This window comes from Halichoerus grypus, chromosome 12 (genome assembly GCF_964656455.1).
Source record: "Halichoerus grypus chromosome 12, mHalGry1.hap1.1, whole genome shotgun sequence".
Taxonomy (NCBI): Eukaryota; Metazoa; Chordata; class Mammalia; order Carnivora; family Phocidae; genus Halichoerus; species Halichoerus grypus.
In genome coordinates, this window is record NC_135723.1 from 22,809,935 (window position 1) to 22,825,427 (window position 15,493).

Consider the following 15,493-nt stretch of genomic DNA (forward strand, 5'->3'; position numbering starts at 1 on the left):
CTACAGGTGTTGAGGTGGTGTCAGTTTGTGCTTAATGAACTCTCATATTTCTCACTACAACCCAATGAGCAAGATATTATGGCCATTTTATGGATGAGGATATGGATACCAAAGTTGTCCTTCAGCATGGTAAGGGCATTGGGAGCAGTAGAGCTCAAATAGTAGGTAATGCCATGCACAACTTTTTCCTTTTAAGGTGCATCAGTCAGTGGTAATCATTAGATGGTAGCATATGATATGGCAGAAGACTGTTGATGAAGTAAATAGAGTTCGACAGAGTAAAGGTGTAACATATTTACCCTTTCTCCTTTTTTGCTCCCATGGCACTTTGCATCTATATTATTCTCCATATCATATTGCAATTGTATATTTATTTTCTGTTTCTGTTACTAGGTTGTAAGGACTTCAGTGAGCAGAGATCCAGATTCAGAGATTCTGAGATCCAGTGGCCTGGATCTGTCTTGTCTTTATACTTCTGGTACCTAGTCAATGGCTACATGATAGGTGCTTAGTGAATCTTGTTAAATAAATTAATCATTATAATGTACTTACAAAATATGTTTATCAGATAACACAAATAATGATGTGTATGTATTAAATGCTATATATCTTGTTTATATAATGAACTCTGCAATTAATGTCACCAGGTCCGTTATATTGGATCCTCAGACTAATCCAAGTCCTGTTTTTGCAGATGAGGAATCTGAACTTGCCCAAGGTCACATGGGTAGTAAGTGGCAGAATTATTCCAACTATAAAACTTATGCTATTAACTATTATGTTTTATTGCCTCTTTCAATGCACTTGTTGTTGGCACCAGCAGCATGATCATCCATTCCTAATTTGAGAGAGGGAGTGACTGGCAGAACCTTTAAAATAAGTGGTTGCCACCCAACCCTGCTCAGACCATCATCTCAAACTTCTGGGCTCCAGAACCGTGAGAAGATACATTCCTACTGTTTAAGTCACTCAGTTTGTGGTACTTTGTTATAGATGCCCCAGGAAACTAACACAGTCACATATGATTTTCGTGGGCCCTGGGTACTTTGGCCTGTAAAAAAATACTCAAAATTACTTTGTGACTATATTGGTATAAAGAGAAATAAAACCCAAGCTGGATCATATTCAAAAAAATAAAAAATAAAAAAAAAATAAGTGGTTGCCTGACACCTTAGAATTTAACATATCTGCTGGCTGTCAGCTATTTGTCAGAGTCCCTTACCTTAAATATGCTTGAGTATAGATTGAACATGTTAGTGTCCCGTAGCTTTTAACATGGAATTTTTTTTACATGCTACATGTTAACCATTTTTAATCACAGGTGGGAGTGGGAGGTGGCTTCCTCTCTGCAAACTTATCAATCAAAGCATTTCTGTTCATATATACTCTACTAGTTAGTGTATATTTTGATAAATAATATTTAATGGTATAGTGAGGATAAATAATGATAATATGTTTTTAAAGTCTCTTTTATCAATGTAACAGCTTCATTGAACCAAAACTCCATTGCAAGTAGAGTTTAGCACTAATTTAGTATGTAAAAGTAAGGCTAATAGGCTCCTTTTCACCTACTGAAGTTATAAAAATGGTCACCTCTGTATTTCTTAATCACATCAGAATTGGAATGAATTGTAGAATTATCCTAAATTTGCTTCATTTCAAAGAGAATGAGTTATTCTGAGTTTTTTGGCAAATTCAACCCATTTAAATTCTATTCCCTTTCCTATATATATATAAAATAATTTAGCCCCAGAGATTGTCAGTGTACCCACACTACACATTAAATATTAAGGCTTATACAAGCAGTGTTGTGTGTCCCAAAGGACTCAAACTGACAGTGTAGTATTGAGTCACACTGATGTCCTCATCCTATTAGAAATTAGCTGGGTACCTAAGAATTGTCACTTCACAAAGTGATGCAGAAGAATACCACCTTGCCTAAAATTTCTTTTCGTAATATAAAAAGTAGCTGAGGGGTGCCTGGGTGGCTCAGTCGTTAATCGTCTGCTTTCGGCTCAGGTCATGATCCCAGGGTCCTGGGATCGAGCCCGCATCGGGCTCCCTGCTCAGTGGGAAGCCTGCTTCTCCCTCTCCCACTCCCCCTGCTTGTGTTCCCTGTCTCGCTGTCTCTCTCTCAAATAAATAAAATCTTTAAAAAAAAAAAGATTATCTCTTTCCCTCTTCCTTTTCCCCTCCCCCCCAAAATAAAATAAGTTCAAAAAAGATATAATATCCACCATATTTGGGTAAATTTTTTTAATGTAATAAATAGTTGCTTAGAGGAAGTCAGTCAGTATGCCAATGTAAGGAGATAGGTGGAACATCATTTAGGGGTAAAGCCAATTAGAATGCTTTTTCTCCAGACTTACATTTAAAGCACAAATATAATAAAGATCAGATTTGACCTCATAAAAATAAAAAATATCTATAATACAAAAGGTAATGCAAGGTTAAGCAATAGATTAAGAGACAATGTTTTCAACGCATTTATCAGATGATGGGTTATTATCTAAAACATGAGTAGCTTCTATATATCAAGAAAAAGAACACTCCAGTAGAAAAACGAGCATATGCTATGAATGGTAATTAACAGAAGAAAAATGCAAATAATTAATGAACATGGAGAAAAGTCATGTAAATTAATCAATATTAAATTTGGGGGGAGTTCTTCACCAGATTCCACCAAATTTCGTAAAATTCAAAAATTGATAATTGTAGCAATTCAAAAATTGATAAAACAAATGTTGGAAAAGATAAAGAAAAACTGGCATTTTTAATTTGTTGATAGTAATATAAACTGGTGAAACCTTTTTCAGAAGGCAGTTTGGCCACTTCTCATAGAATTGATGTATGTACTCTGACCCAGCATGTCAATATTGTAAAGAAAAGATTCTTTTCTTTACAGTATTTGCTATGTACGTAAAATAGTATGTCCAGGTATTTCATTGCAGCAATTTTTGTGAAACAAAATAAAATATCTATTAATAAAGAGATTTAACATGGTTGGCTACTTCTACGGAGAAGAATATAGAGAAGGGGGAGTTATTTTTTTTTATTTTATAATTGTGTGCATAAGAGATTTAACATAGCAAGCCTGAAACTGCTATCCTTAGAAAGGCCTGCTTGCAAGATTAGCCCTTGGAGAGTCTCTGGGAACTTACTGCTTTGGGAGGGTTCCCATCATTCCATGATAGGAGTGGCTCACCATGCCTTTACTGTATGTATATGGTTTATGCTGAACACTTTGCTTCTGGGAATCTGGAATTTTGGCTCACGGTAGGCCGTGACCAGCCCCCATTGAAAACACTGGGCACTAAATCTCTAATGAGCTTCCCTGGTAGACAGCATTTCACAAGTGTTGTCACAGCTTGGTTACTGGAGGAATTAAATGGGTCCTAGGTGACTCCATTAGGAGAGGACTCTTGAAAGCTTATCCCTAGTTTCTTCTGGACTTTGCCTTATGCATCTTTTCCTTTGCTGCTTTGGCTTTGTGTCCTTCAGCTGTAATAAATTATAGCTGTGAATGACTATATATAGTCCTTTGCGTCTTCCTCGTGAATCACTGAACCTGAGGGTAGTCTTGGAAATACATGACACAACATGTCAGTATGGTTTGAATGTTTTAGCATATTCATGTATTGCTTGTATAAATTTTAAAATATTAAATTTAATGTATTACATGTTTAAATTTTAAGTGTATATGCATATACATAAGGTACATAGATATATGCCTCACCTCTAAGGATATATTGATGGGTTTTTTTATATGTGTGTATTATGTGACCCATTTATTTTGTATATCTTTCCCCTGGTGATAGAAAATTGAAAGCTTTCCTTGGTGACATTGTAGGTAATATAATAAAGAACTGAATAAAAGGGGTTTAAGTATATACTCTCCGGTTATACAAACTGTATTATCTGAACTTACTGAACTAAATGTGTTATAACTGTGACAGTAGGGTGCCAGTTTCATTGACTATGTGATCTGAATGTGCTTATCAGTTACCATTATGTCTAAAAGACTTGCCATGCTTTATTTGATATATAATACATGGAAGACACTGGGCACTGTCGGGGAATAAAGAGAAATATAAAAGACTGTCACTGACAGACAAGAAATTATAATCTTGGTTGGCAGCAGCTGTGGTAATCATGGGCTAAACCATGTAAACAGATGATGGGTGTAAAAGGCAGAAATGATAAATGCTGTACAACAGGATGTACTTTTGGAATGTATGCTACATGAAGTCGGGATTTTGTCCTGTTTCCCACTATATCTGTAGCACCTAAAAGAAAACCTGGCACATAGTCTAGGTTAGGAGAAAATGATGTGAGATCAGTCATCCTCATGAAGGTGATAATTGAATCTCATTCTTTTCCTTTTATGATAAGTGTCTGAATCCAGTATGTCAGCAAACTGAAAAAGTAGATGTTTTTTGAAAATTGTAACTGTTAATTCATGAGTAGAGCAGAACTATCTGATTTTATATGAATGTTGTGTGACCTGGTAATCTGAGATAATTTAATGATGTTACCCACAACTAGCTTCTCCCTTTCCTATGACTGGATAGACATTTAATTTTAAAGCAAATAACTACAAAGGTTGCTTTTCATTTAAAAAAATCTTTTAATTGTGGTAAAACGCAAATATAAAGCTTAGCTTAAACATTCGTAAGTGTACAGTTCGCTAATTTAAGTACATTCACTTTGTTGGGCAACCAGTGTCTACAACTATTTCCATCTTGCAAAACTGAAGCTCTATACTCATTAAACAAGGCCCATTCCCCTCCTCTCCTTGTCCCTGGCAAGCACCATTCTACTTTTTATTTCTAAGACTTTGACTACTCTAGGTACCTCACTTACGTGGAATCATGCAATATTTATCTTTTTATAACTGGCTTATTTCAACTAGGATAATGTTCTCGAGGTTCATCCATGTTGTAGCATGTGCCAAAATTTCCTTCCAAGGCTGAATAATAGTCTATTGTATATGTGTACCACACTTTGTTTATCCATGTGTCCATCAGTGGACATTTGGGTTGCTTTCACCTCTTAGCTACTGTGAAAAATGTTGCTACAAACATGAGTGTACACATACCTGTTTAAGACTCTACTTTCCATTCTTTTGGGTGTATACCCAGAAGTGGAATTTGTGGATCATCTGGCAATTCAAGTTAAAATTTTTTGAGGAATTGCCATGCTGGTTCCCATAATGGCTGTACCATTTTACACTCCCACCGGTAGTGCACAAGGATTCCAGTTTCTCCACATTCTCACCAACATTTGTTATTTTATTTTTTTGGTAGTAGCCATTGTAATGGATGTGAGAAATGTCATTGTGTTTTGATTTGCATTTCCCTCCTGACTAGTGATGTTGAGCATCTAACCCTATGTGTGTTGGCTCTTTGTATATTTTCTTCGGAGAAGTATCTACTCAAGTCCTTTGCCTATTTTTTAATTGTGGTGTTTGGTTTTTTTGTTGTTATTGTTGAGTTGTGGGAGCCCTTAATATCAAGGTATTTCTGTATATCCATCTTTAGCACAGAGAAGCCTCAGTCAGCTTATAAAAGCTTACCAATCATAATAAAACAAAACTTATGACTCATTTTCAGATGCTCTCATCACACAGGATAGTGGCGTCATATTTCCAGTTTAATTAATAGTTCTTACAATCAGCTGAAGTTTTAGTCATTTATCATTTTTCCTCAGAAGACTGCCTTACAGATTGACATACCTTCTGCTTATCTCAGTAAAGTTTCTTGTGAATATATTAGTATATTCTCTTCAGTGACTTTAACCACAGTATGAAAAGCTATCAAAATATTGGCATCTTTTGGGGCGCCTGGGTGGCTCAGTCGTTAAGCGTCTGCCTTCAGCTCAGGTCATGGTCCCAGGGTCCTGGGATCAAGCCCCGCATCGGGCTCCCTGCTCAGCGGGAGCCTGCTTCTCCCTCTCCCACTCCCCCTGCTTGTGTTCCCTCTCTCACTGTGTCTCTGTCAAATAAATAAAATCTTTAAAAAAAAAATATTGGCATCTTTTATTTAAAATTTTGGCTTATTTTGTAACTTTTTCTTAAGAAGTTAAACCCATTCTAGATAATTGTAAGTTATTTTTAGTTATGTATTTCCTCTATATCATTAGTTTGTATGTTTTTAAGATTTATTTATTAGAGAGAGAGCGTGCACGTGAGACAGCGTGCATGATTGGGGGAGGGCAGAGGGAGTGGGAGAGAGAGAATCTCAAGCAGACTTCCCTCTGAGCATGGAGCCCAACATGGGGCTTGATCCCAAGACGCCTGAGATCATGACCTGATCAAGATCATGAGCTGGATGCTTAACCGATTGAGACACCCAGGTGCCCCGTAAGTTTGTATTTTTATTTAAGGTATTGCATTAAACAAATTATTTTTGTTTGATTTTACATGTTGGAAGAAAGAGGAGCACTGTTTATCATTATTACAAAGAGATATTTGAAGACAAAATAATGCCTTAAGTAACTTGGAGTACATATATTCATTATCTGGCCTTTCAGGACTAAGTCTAAAATAATGCCAGAATGAAATATTTTGCAGGGAATCTGAATGTTTAGTATCAAAAATAACCTCCAATTTGTTTCCCCAGAGAAATACACAAAAGCTTTAAGAAGACATATTTGCTTAATTACCTGGATTTGGGTTTAATTCTTTGATTTTAGTCTTTCCTATCTCGGGTTAGAGTTATAGAAGTGATAGCATTTAGACTTTAACCCTAATTTTAGATAGCTTATCAATTATTCCCTCTCCCCCTCAGCATTTTCTATTTACTGTCTTCCTACCTTAAATATCTAGTCTTCCAGGTAGTCTAGCTTCATTAGTGTGGTTTGACATCAAGTTATGTTAAAACCTGCATTTTTTATCTTTCTTACTTATTGTTCTTACCTAACCTTTCCTGAAAAAGTTACTTGCTAAGTTCACTGGCCAAAGTTTCTAGTAGACCTGATTGTTTGTTTGTAATTTCTTTGTGTTACTCCTGTTTCAACCAGATTCTGCATTCTTGTTATGTTTGACCCTGTCAAATTAATGTTCTAATGAGAAGGTCTGCAGTGAAGAATAGAGACTTAGTAATACTCATTTTGAGGAGGATGGATATTCCTTATTACTGGATGGGACTGGATGCCTTGGTTAGCATGCTCTGATGCTGTCAATAATTACTATTAACAATATTACCTAACCTCCTTTTAAGGATTTTTTATAACAGCTTTGTTGAGGTAAATTCACATGTATTGAAATTAATTCATATATACCATAAAATTCAACTCTTTAAAATATACATTTCGGGGTGCCTGGGTGGCTCAGTCGTTAAGCGTCTGCCTTCAGCTCAGGTCATGGTCCCAGGGTCCTGGGATCGAGTCCCACATCGGGCTCCCTGCTCGGCAGGAGGCCTGCTTCTCCCTCTCCCACTCCCCCTGCTTGTGTTCCTGCTCTCGCCATCTCTCTGTCAAATAAATAAATAAAACCTTAAAAAAAATAAAATAAAATAAAATATACATTTCGGTGGTTTTTATTGTAGTCACAAAGCTGGACATCTGTCATCACTATCTAATTTTGGAACATTTCATCACCAAGAGAAACCCCAAACCCATTACCAGTAACACCTTATTTCTCCCTTTCCGCAATACCATGGTAACTACTAATCTACTTTCTGCCTCTATTGATTTTCCTAGTCTGGACATTTCATATAAATGGAATCATATAAGATATGCTTTTTGTGTATTTTACATAGTACAGTGTCTTCAAGATTCATCTATTAAGTATGTTATCAGTACTTCATTCCTTTTTATTGCTGAACAACAGCCTACTGTATGAATATACCATATTTTGTTTATTCATCAGTTGATGGATATTTGGGCTGTTTCCACTTTTTGGCATTTGTGAATAATGCTGCTATGAACATTTGTGTACAAGTTTTTATGCGGACATACATTTTTAATTTTCTTGGGTATATATCTAGGAGTGCAGTTGCTGGGTTGTAACTCTATATTTAACCTATTCAGGAATTGCCCAACTGTTTCTATTAGGAATTTAAAACCTAATTCTATAGACAAAAGTTTGGCAACCTAGCATGACTTTATCTCTACTTAGTCTCTCCTTTTTGAAAAGTGGTAATGATTGTATTCAAGAAGATCCTTTATTACACTTAATTTTTTATATCTTAAAACAAATACCTTTTATTAAACAAAGAGTGTTTTTATGCATTGATAGGAAAATGGCTTGGCAGATCTCTTAATAGTAATTCTTAGGTATTACTAGACTTGGGGAGTTGAAATGGAAAGGTGCAAAAATATGGTTTGTAAACTTATTCTGGTTTGCCAGGTAATTTTCAAGCCTTTGGATATATATAATAATTAGGACTTAGGTGGTCTCTGTATACATTGGTAATGGAAGGATTAGAGAGAACATCAATGACAAGTTTATTTTCTACCATTTTAGATTTTGGCTTATGATTTATTTTGTCTAATGGGTCTAAATAGACTTGCAATGTACAGTTAAAAATTGCTTTCTGAGTTTTTTAAAGAGGAACTGGAGCTGGTAGTGAGCAATGTGGTCTCAAGTATCCCACTCCTAGTATGACACCAAATCTTAGGGTATACGCAAAAGAGGATTAAAATGCTCTTTAAGAACAAAAATTGGCAGTAATTGAGTATACAGATAAAGGTAATTTGGTGTCTGCCAATTCAGCTAATCTGAGGCAGCTAATTAAAATTTTTCCTAAATTCCTCATCTATTAATAAATCCTACATGCTTATCTCAATTTTTCCATACTTAAAGACATGCTCTATGGTAGGTGCTACATAGGGTGCTTTACATGCATGGTTTAATAAATGCATTTCTTCTGTCTTTACTCCTTGACATAATTAATGTAATTTATTTATCACATTAAAAAATAATTATTACAGGGTGCCTGGGTGGCTCAGTTGGTTAAGCAACTGCCTTTGGCTCAGGTCATGATCCTGGAGTCCCAGGATCGAGTCCCACATCGGGCTCCCTGTTCAGCAGGGAGTCTGCTTCTCCCTCTGACCCTCCCCCTCTCATGCTGTCTCTCTTATCCTCTCTCTCTCTCTCAAATAAATAAAATCTTTAAAAAAAAAAAAAATAATAATTATTACATAAATACTGTTTATTTATAGTATTTATTTTGTTACGCCCACCAAGTTTGTTCCTTTCCTTCATTCAAAGGACTTCTTAAATCTTTTCATTTTTAATTGAAAAGACGTTGTAATTAAAGGAAAAAAACTTAAGTTACCTATATCCTATATTAAAACAGCTTTCTGTCTTCATTGGCAGTGGGACTAGAAAGTAAGGGGCCAGATTTGGGAGTTGTTTAGTGAGGTACACTCACCAGAACTTGAAATGGATTAGGTGTGAGAGGAAGCAAGTAGGATAAGGGGGAAAAGGCCAAAACTACTAGGAGGTCTGAAGCCTGAATGGGTAAGGAGGGCAGAGGTGCTGTGGAAAGAAAAAGAGACATAGAATCATTTGAAAAATCAGGTAGGTTTCTTTTTATCTAGTTAGGTTTAAATTGCTGTTGGGCATGTTAGGTAAGCTGTTTGAATATGGACTGAACTGAAAAGTCAGGACTAGAAATAGAGATTTTGGAATCTTCATAAATGTACTCGGTTAAAGTCACAATAGGGAGGGGATAAACTTGCTAAAAGATGAAATCTGAGGAGAGAACAGTTCAGAGAAAACACAACATTTAGGGGTTGGGAAGCAGAGGATGCAGAAAGGACTAATTAGCAGGGTAAGAGGAGAATCAAGGGACTGTTGTTTCATGGAATCTAAGAAAGGAATTTAAAAAGGGGAGGATCATCTGTATTAAATACTTTATAGGAATTGAGGCTTTGAGAATATTGATGCTGTTTGGAGATTACTGGTGACTTCATAAAAGTAGTTTCAGTAGAAGTAGTAAAGATAAGATTGAAATTTTTAAGGGGTTCGGGAGTTAATGACACCAGTAAGTGCAGGTTTCTCTTTAAAACTGGTCTGTTGACCACAACTTTGTGGCAGTCTGGCTGAGCAAAAAACAATTTATTTCCATATAGTGGTAAATACGTATTGAACTCTTAAACTGCTAAAGTGACTCTTCCTGTGCTATATTTGTTTTTGCAAAGATGAATAGGAATTCTGCAACCATGCTATTAATTTGGGGGTCTTCTTTAATTTTTTAGTTGGACAGTTGATGTTATTGTGGCTAAATGTGTTAAAGCTGGAACTCCGTATTCTCAATTTTACTGTATGTTTATACTTTGTTATGGAATAATGAGATTGGTGGTAGATTGCTTTGGAATACTTTGAGAGTCTGGGCTTGGTAGAGTATTCCCCTGTGTAAACGAAAGGGTAACAGGGACTGTTATGACAGTGTTTCCTTAAATCAGGACACATCACCAGATCATGGGTGGCATGGTCAGGAGCCATAGGTTTACCCAAATTTTGGAATTTCTATTTTTTTTTTTTTTAATTATTCATTTGACAGAGAGAGACACAGCAAGAGAGGGAACACAAGCAGGGGGAGTGGGAGAGGGAGAAGCAGGCTTCCCACTGAGCAGGGAGCCCAATGCGGGGCTCATTCCCAGGACCCTGGGATCGTGACCTGAGCCGAAGGCAGACGCTTAACGACTGAGCTACCCAGGCGCCCCTAAAGATTTTTTTTTATTTTATTTTTTTTATTTTTTATTCATTTGACAGAGAGAGACACCCAAATTTTGGAATTTCTGAGCAATTTGCTGTGGAGGCAGTGGGACAAAATATTCGAATTTGAATTAACCTGCAAAACGTGGAACCAGTGATTTCATGAGTTAAATGGCTAGAGGAGCATTAGATAAAGGATGATGAAGAAGGAATGAACAAAAAGGTGAGAACCTGTGTGTAGAAACAAAATAATCAAACCTAGGAACACTTTTTTTTTTTTGCCATTTGTTGTATTAAATATCTTCATTTCAATAAAATTAATACATACAACAAAACAATTTTAGTGTCCTCTTAATTCAGATGGAATTCTACTTTATTTCCATAAGAATGTAACTTGCAGGTAGACAGAGGATAAACTTGCATTACATCTTCTTAACTTACTTTGATCTTGAGAAAGCACTGTATTTTCTTTTCCGACCCAAGAACAGGAACCTTTCCTTTAAGGAAAGTATTGCTTGTTGTCTAGGCTGTGCAAAAAACAAAAATAACAATATCAAAAAAAACGATTATAGGCTTGTTGTGAAATTTTTATAACCTTTTCCTTTTAGTTTTTATGCTTTGCTGTCTTTATTATTTTTAAATATAAAGTCTATAGTACAGAGTCTTATTCTAAAACAAGTTCTCAAGGGGCACCTAGGTGGCTCAGTCCCTTAAGCATCTGACTCTTGATTTCCACTCAGGTCATGATTGCATGGAGGGGGCAGATCAAGCCCTGTGTCGCCTTGTGTGCACAGCACAGAGTCTGCTTAAGTTTCTCTCCCTCTTCCCCGCCGCGGTCGCACGCTCTCATGCACGCGCTCTCTCTCTCAAAAAAATAAATAAATCTTTAAAAAACAAAAACAAAGACAAGTTCTCAAAATTAAGGTCTATTGCTACCCCTTCAAGGAGAATTTTAAAAGCTGCTACGTTGAAGAGATCTCCTTTACTAGTAGTTGATGGAACTAGGAATTGAACCCCAGCTCCTCTGACTCAAACCTGTCCCATTGTGAAGTACTAATAAAGTGTAAGAGGGCAGAGAAATTTGTTTCCTAAGTATACTGGTCAATTCTAATTTGTATTAATTTTCTCTGAACATTACCACCAGAGAAGGCCTAAAGAGTGTATTTACTCACTACTGTTTGTCCTGGATTATGCTGGTAGTAGCTGGTATTAATAGAAAGAAGACATGGTCTGCATTTTCAGGGAATTCATGTTCTCATGGTATATATGCATATATAAGTTAACATTGGGATATGTCCTAGATGAGAGGTAAATATAAAGGACTGTGGGTAGAGATGAGGAAGCACTTTGGGAGGAAGTGGAAGATGGGGTTTGGTGCCAGGACTAGTCTCAGGAAATGTTTTAGTGAGAGGATTTCTGTAGTGAGCTAGAAGAAAGTGAGGAGTTTGTTTGGTGTATACTATTAGGAAAATAAGCATTAAAATCAGCTTGAATAAAGAATAAAATCTTTTTGTTACCCAAAGACCCATATGATCAGCCCCTACTTCAAAATATGTCCTTTTACTATCAGTCCTGACTTAGCTTCAAATAAGAAGGCACAGCTTGCTCTCTGAAGAAGAATGGCAGATAAATTAGTCTGTTATATAGTAGTAGGTAAAGCGTGAGCAAAGATAGGAAGATGCATTTTGAAAGGCGGAGTTGCATGTTTTGCAGTTAAAGGTAAACATTGCAGTTGTATAGTTTAAAGACCCTTTGGTTGTTTTGGTTGCTTATAATGGGTATTAGGGATATGCATATTTTTATATAAATAGGTTTGTAAAGATTTAAGAAAAGCTGGTTAGAGATAGTATACTTTTGGTGGAAATTATACTATGATTTTACTACTTGTTGCTGTTACTTTGTATTTGGGGTTTAAAAAAAACTATTTTGTCTTAATGATCATATAACTTACATGGTAAGTATTAGTAATATTACAATTGAGTGGCTTTTGTGATAAGACTACAGTTACGTATTTCAGGTATAAAACCAGATGAATCTATTCATTTAATAGTTATTACTAAGTGCCACCTGTGTGCCAACCCCCCTCCCTTTTAAAATTCAGATGGATTCGGGCGCCTAGGTGGCTCAGTCGGTTAAGTGTCCGACTCTTGATTTCAGCTCAGGTCATGATCTCAGAGTTCTCGGGGTTGTGAGAATCTCACGAGCCCCGCACTTAGCGGAGAGTCTGCTTGGGATTCTCTCTCTCACCTCTCACCGCCCCCCCCCCCCCCCCCCGCCCACACACACACGTGGTCGTTCTCACTTGCTCTCGCTCAAAAAAATTAAAAAAATAGGGACGCCTGGGTGGCTCAGTTGGTTAAGTGTCCAACTTCGGCTCAGGCCATGATCCCAGGGTCCTGGGGTCGAGTCCCACCTTGGGCTCCTTGCTCAGTGGGGAGCCTGCCTCTCCCTTTGACTGCCGCTCCCTGCTTGTGCTCTCTCTGTCTCTCTGACAAATAGATAAATAAAATCTTTTTAAAAAATTGAAAAAATAAGATAAAATTCAGATGGATTCTCTGGTAATTGCCTCAGAAATTTTTCAGAGCAGTGGCAAAAGCATTACTATGTTATGGGTTAGGTATTCTTATATTTTGGTACAGTATAACCTTTAAGCATAAAGTATAATTTCATTTTTATTTCACTTTAAAGTACAGTTTTCAGATTTGTGTGCATATTTACTGAAAGTACTATCTTATGAAACTCATACTGTTTTTTAAATATGTTGACATTGAGGAATTTGGGGCAGTAGCGTGTGGCCTGGTAACAGCATAAGAAGTCTTGAGCTTCAATATTTATTTATGTTCCATCTTATTCCAAAAAGAATTTGAGTTAGCTAAATTTCCATTTTAGCTCTATTACTTTTTGTGTCCATTGTTTTCTTAGTTGTTCTGATTTAAAATCCAGCCAATTAAGCTTATCTCAACATATTCTGAATTCTAAGTGTTCAGTGATATGAAGAGAATTGGATATATTTTAGAAGTGGAGCTAACACAACTTGCTGATGCACTGGATGTTGTAGGGGAGGTAAAGGAAGGAATCAAGGATGATTCCTAGCTTTTAGACTTGAGCAACTGTTGAATGGTAGTGCTATTTGGACATGTTTGTGATGTCCATGAGACACCCAGTGGACAATACAGTAGACACCTATTTGGAGAGATTCAACAAACATCACACAACACATTATTATTAGCTTAGAGCCTTAGATAAACAATGAACCTGTTCTACCTTGTTAAAGAACTCAAATCTTAACACATAAATGGATACCTTAAATGAGGACAGTTACATTGCACGTGACTTAGAAGCTTTTGAGAATCAGTTTATTGATTTAAGATTAAGGGAATAAAACTTTTGTGTTTTAAGAAATAAAGAAAAAGGGGTACCTGAGTGGCTCAGTTGGTTAAGCGTCTGCCTTTAGCTCACGTCATGATCCCGGGGTCCTGGGATCAAGCCCCACTTTGAGCCTCACATCAGGCTCCCTGCTCAGCGGGGAGCCTGCTTCTGCCTGCCGTTCCCCTACTTGTGCTCTCTCTCTGTCAAATAAACAAATAAAATCTTTAAAAAAAAGAAATAAAAAATAATTTGGAACTTTAAAACAAAGTGAATATTAAGCTTCATTTTTGTTTGCATCAAAAATTCTAATGTATTAGAGACATCTGTATGACTTAAGAAAGCTCAATAAGTAAATGAATTCACCCATTTTTAATGTGATTTGCATTAGATCTTGGCCTGTAAAGTCCAAGAAGATAGTCTAGAGTGTGCCTTCAGTTTTATAGTTTAGTGGATGAGACCGGCAAGATTGAAATCTCACAAGTGGTAATAGAGCAATGTATTATTGACTCTTCGGTGCTGGGGGCTGAGGAGCTGTTAAGGGAAAGGTCAAGAAAGCTTTCACAAAGGAAATAACACTTTAGCCAGAGTCCTACTGTTAACTCACCAGCAAGGGTAAAAATTGTCAAACTGTGATGTTGAGGGGCGGAGGGTTGCTTGTGGTCGTGGTGTGGCTGAAGCATCAAATTCTTAAGTAAGAGAATGTTACAAAAAGAAGCTAGGAAATTGGACAGACAGCATTCAAAATGTTATAATTAAACAAGGAATTGGTAGTTTAACTTGGAGGTGATGGACCCACGAGAGGATTTTTAAGGGAGGGACTAAAAATGATCAGATTTACCTTTTTAGGACAGTAACTCTGAGATAAGAAATTATTTAAAAGAATTTATTATGTGACTTTTTCAAGATGTTTAAGGGTAGACAGTTGCAAATCTTAAAGTCTTTTTGTTTTGTTTGTTTGCATAGTTAAAAAAAAAATCCATATATGATATAGGGTATGGTATCTATAAGCTTATGTAAATATACCATTTAGCTACAATTTGCCGAGTTAGGATAGTAAATGATTCAGAGTACTTTCTTGCTTAGGATTATATTAAATAATTATGTTAAACTTAATAAATGAATTATTTTTTTTATTTTTTTTAAGATTTTATTTATTTATTTATTTGAGAGAGAGAGAGAGAGAGAGAGAGAGAGAGAGCATGAGAGGGGATAGAGTCAGAGGGAGAAGCAGGCTCCCCGCCGAGCCGGGAGCCTGATGCGGGACTCGATCCCAGGACTCCGGGATCATGACCTGAGCCGAAGGCAGTCGCTTAACCAACTGAGCCACCCAGGCGCCCGAATTATTTTTTTTAAAGATTTTATTTATTTATTTGAAGAGAGAGGCAAAGCCAGAGAGGGAACACAAGCAGGGGGAGTGGGAGAAAGAGAAGCAGGCTTCCCGCCAGGCAGGGAGCCCAG

At 36.7% G+C, this 15,493-nt stretch overlaps 1 protein-coding gene and 1 long non-coding RNA gene across 7 annotated transcripts in view; one reads left to right on the forward strand and one right to left on the reverse strand.

The window, feature by feature from the left end:
• PTPN12 (protein tyrosine phosphatase non-receptor type 12) overlaps positions 1–15,493 on the forward strand; it is an 86,596-nt gene that overhangs the window by 18,797 nt on the left and 52,306 nt on the right. Inside the window, exon 2 of one of the 4 annotated variants that reach the window (XM_078060058.1) lies at positions 10,724–10,889. The exons of the other annotated variants lie outside the window; for them this stretch is intronic. Within the exon in view, the coding sequence (XP_077916184.1) occupies positions 10,878–10,889 (12 nt within the window). The 5' untranslated portion in view covers positions 10,724–10,877. The remainder of the gene's footprint in view (positions 1–10,723; positions 10,890–15,493) is intronic. 4 annotated transcript variants of the gene reach the window in all.
• The window catches only part of LOC118528457 (uncharacterized), a 134,710-nt gene that overhangs the window by 11,348 nt on the left and 107,869 nt on the right, over positions 1–15,493 (reverse strand). For all 3 annotated transcript variants that reach the window (XR_013443103.1, XR_013443102.1, XR_013443104.1), the window contains one exon: positions 11,108–11,193. This is a non-coding gene — a long non-coding RNA (uncharacterized LOC118528457). The remainder of the gene's footprint in view (positions 1–11,107; positions 11,194–15,493) is intronic.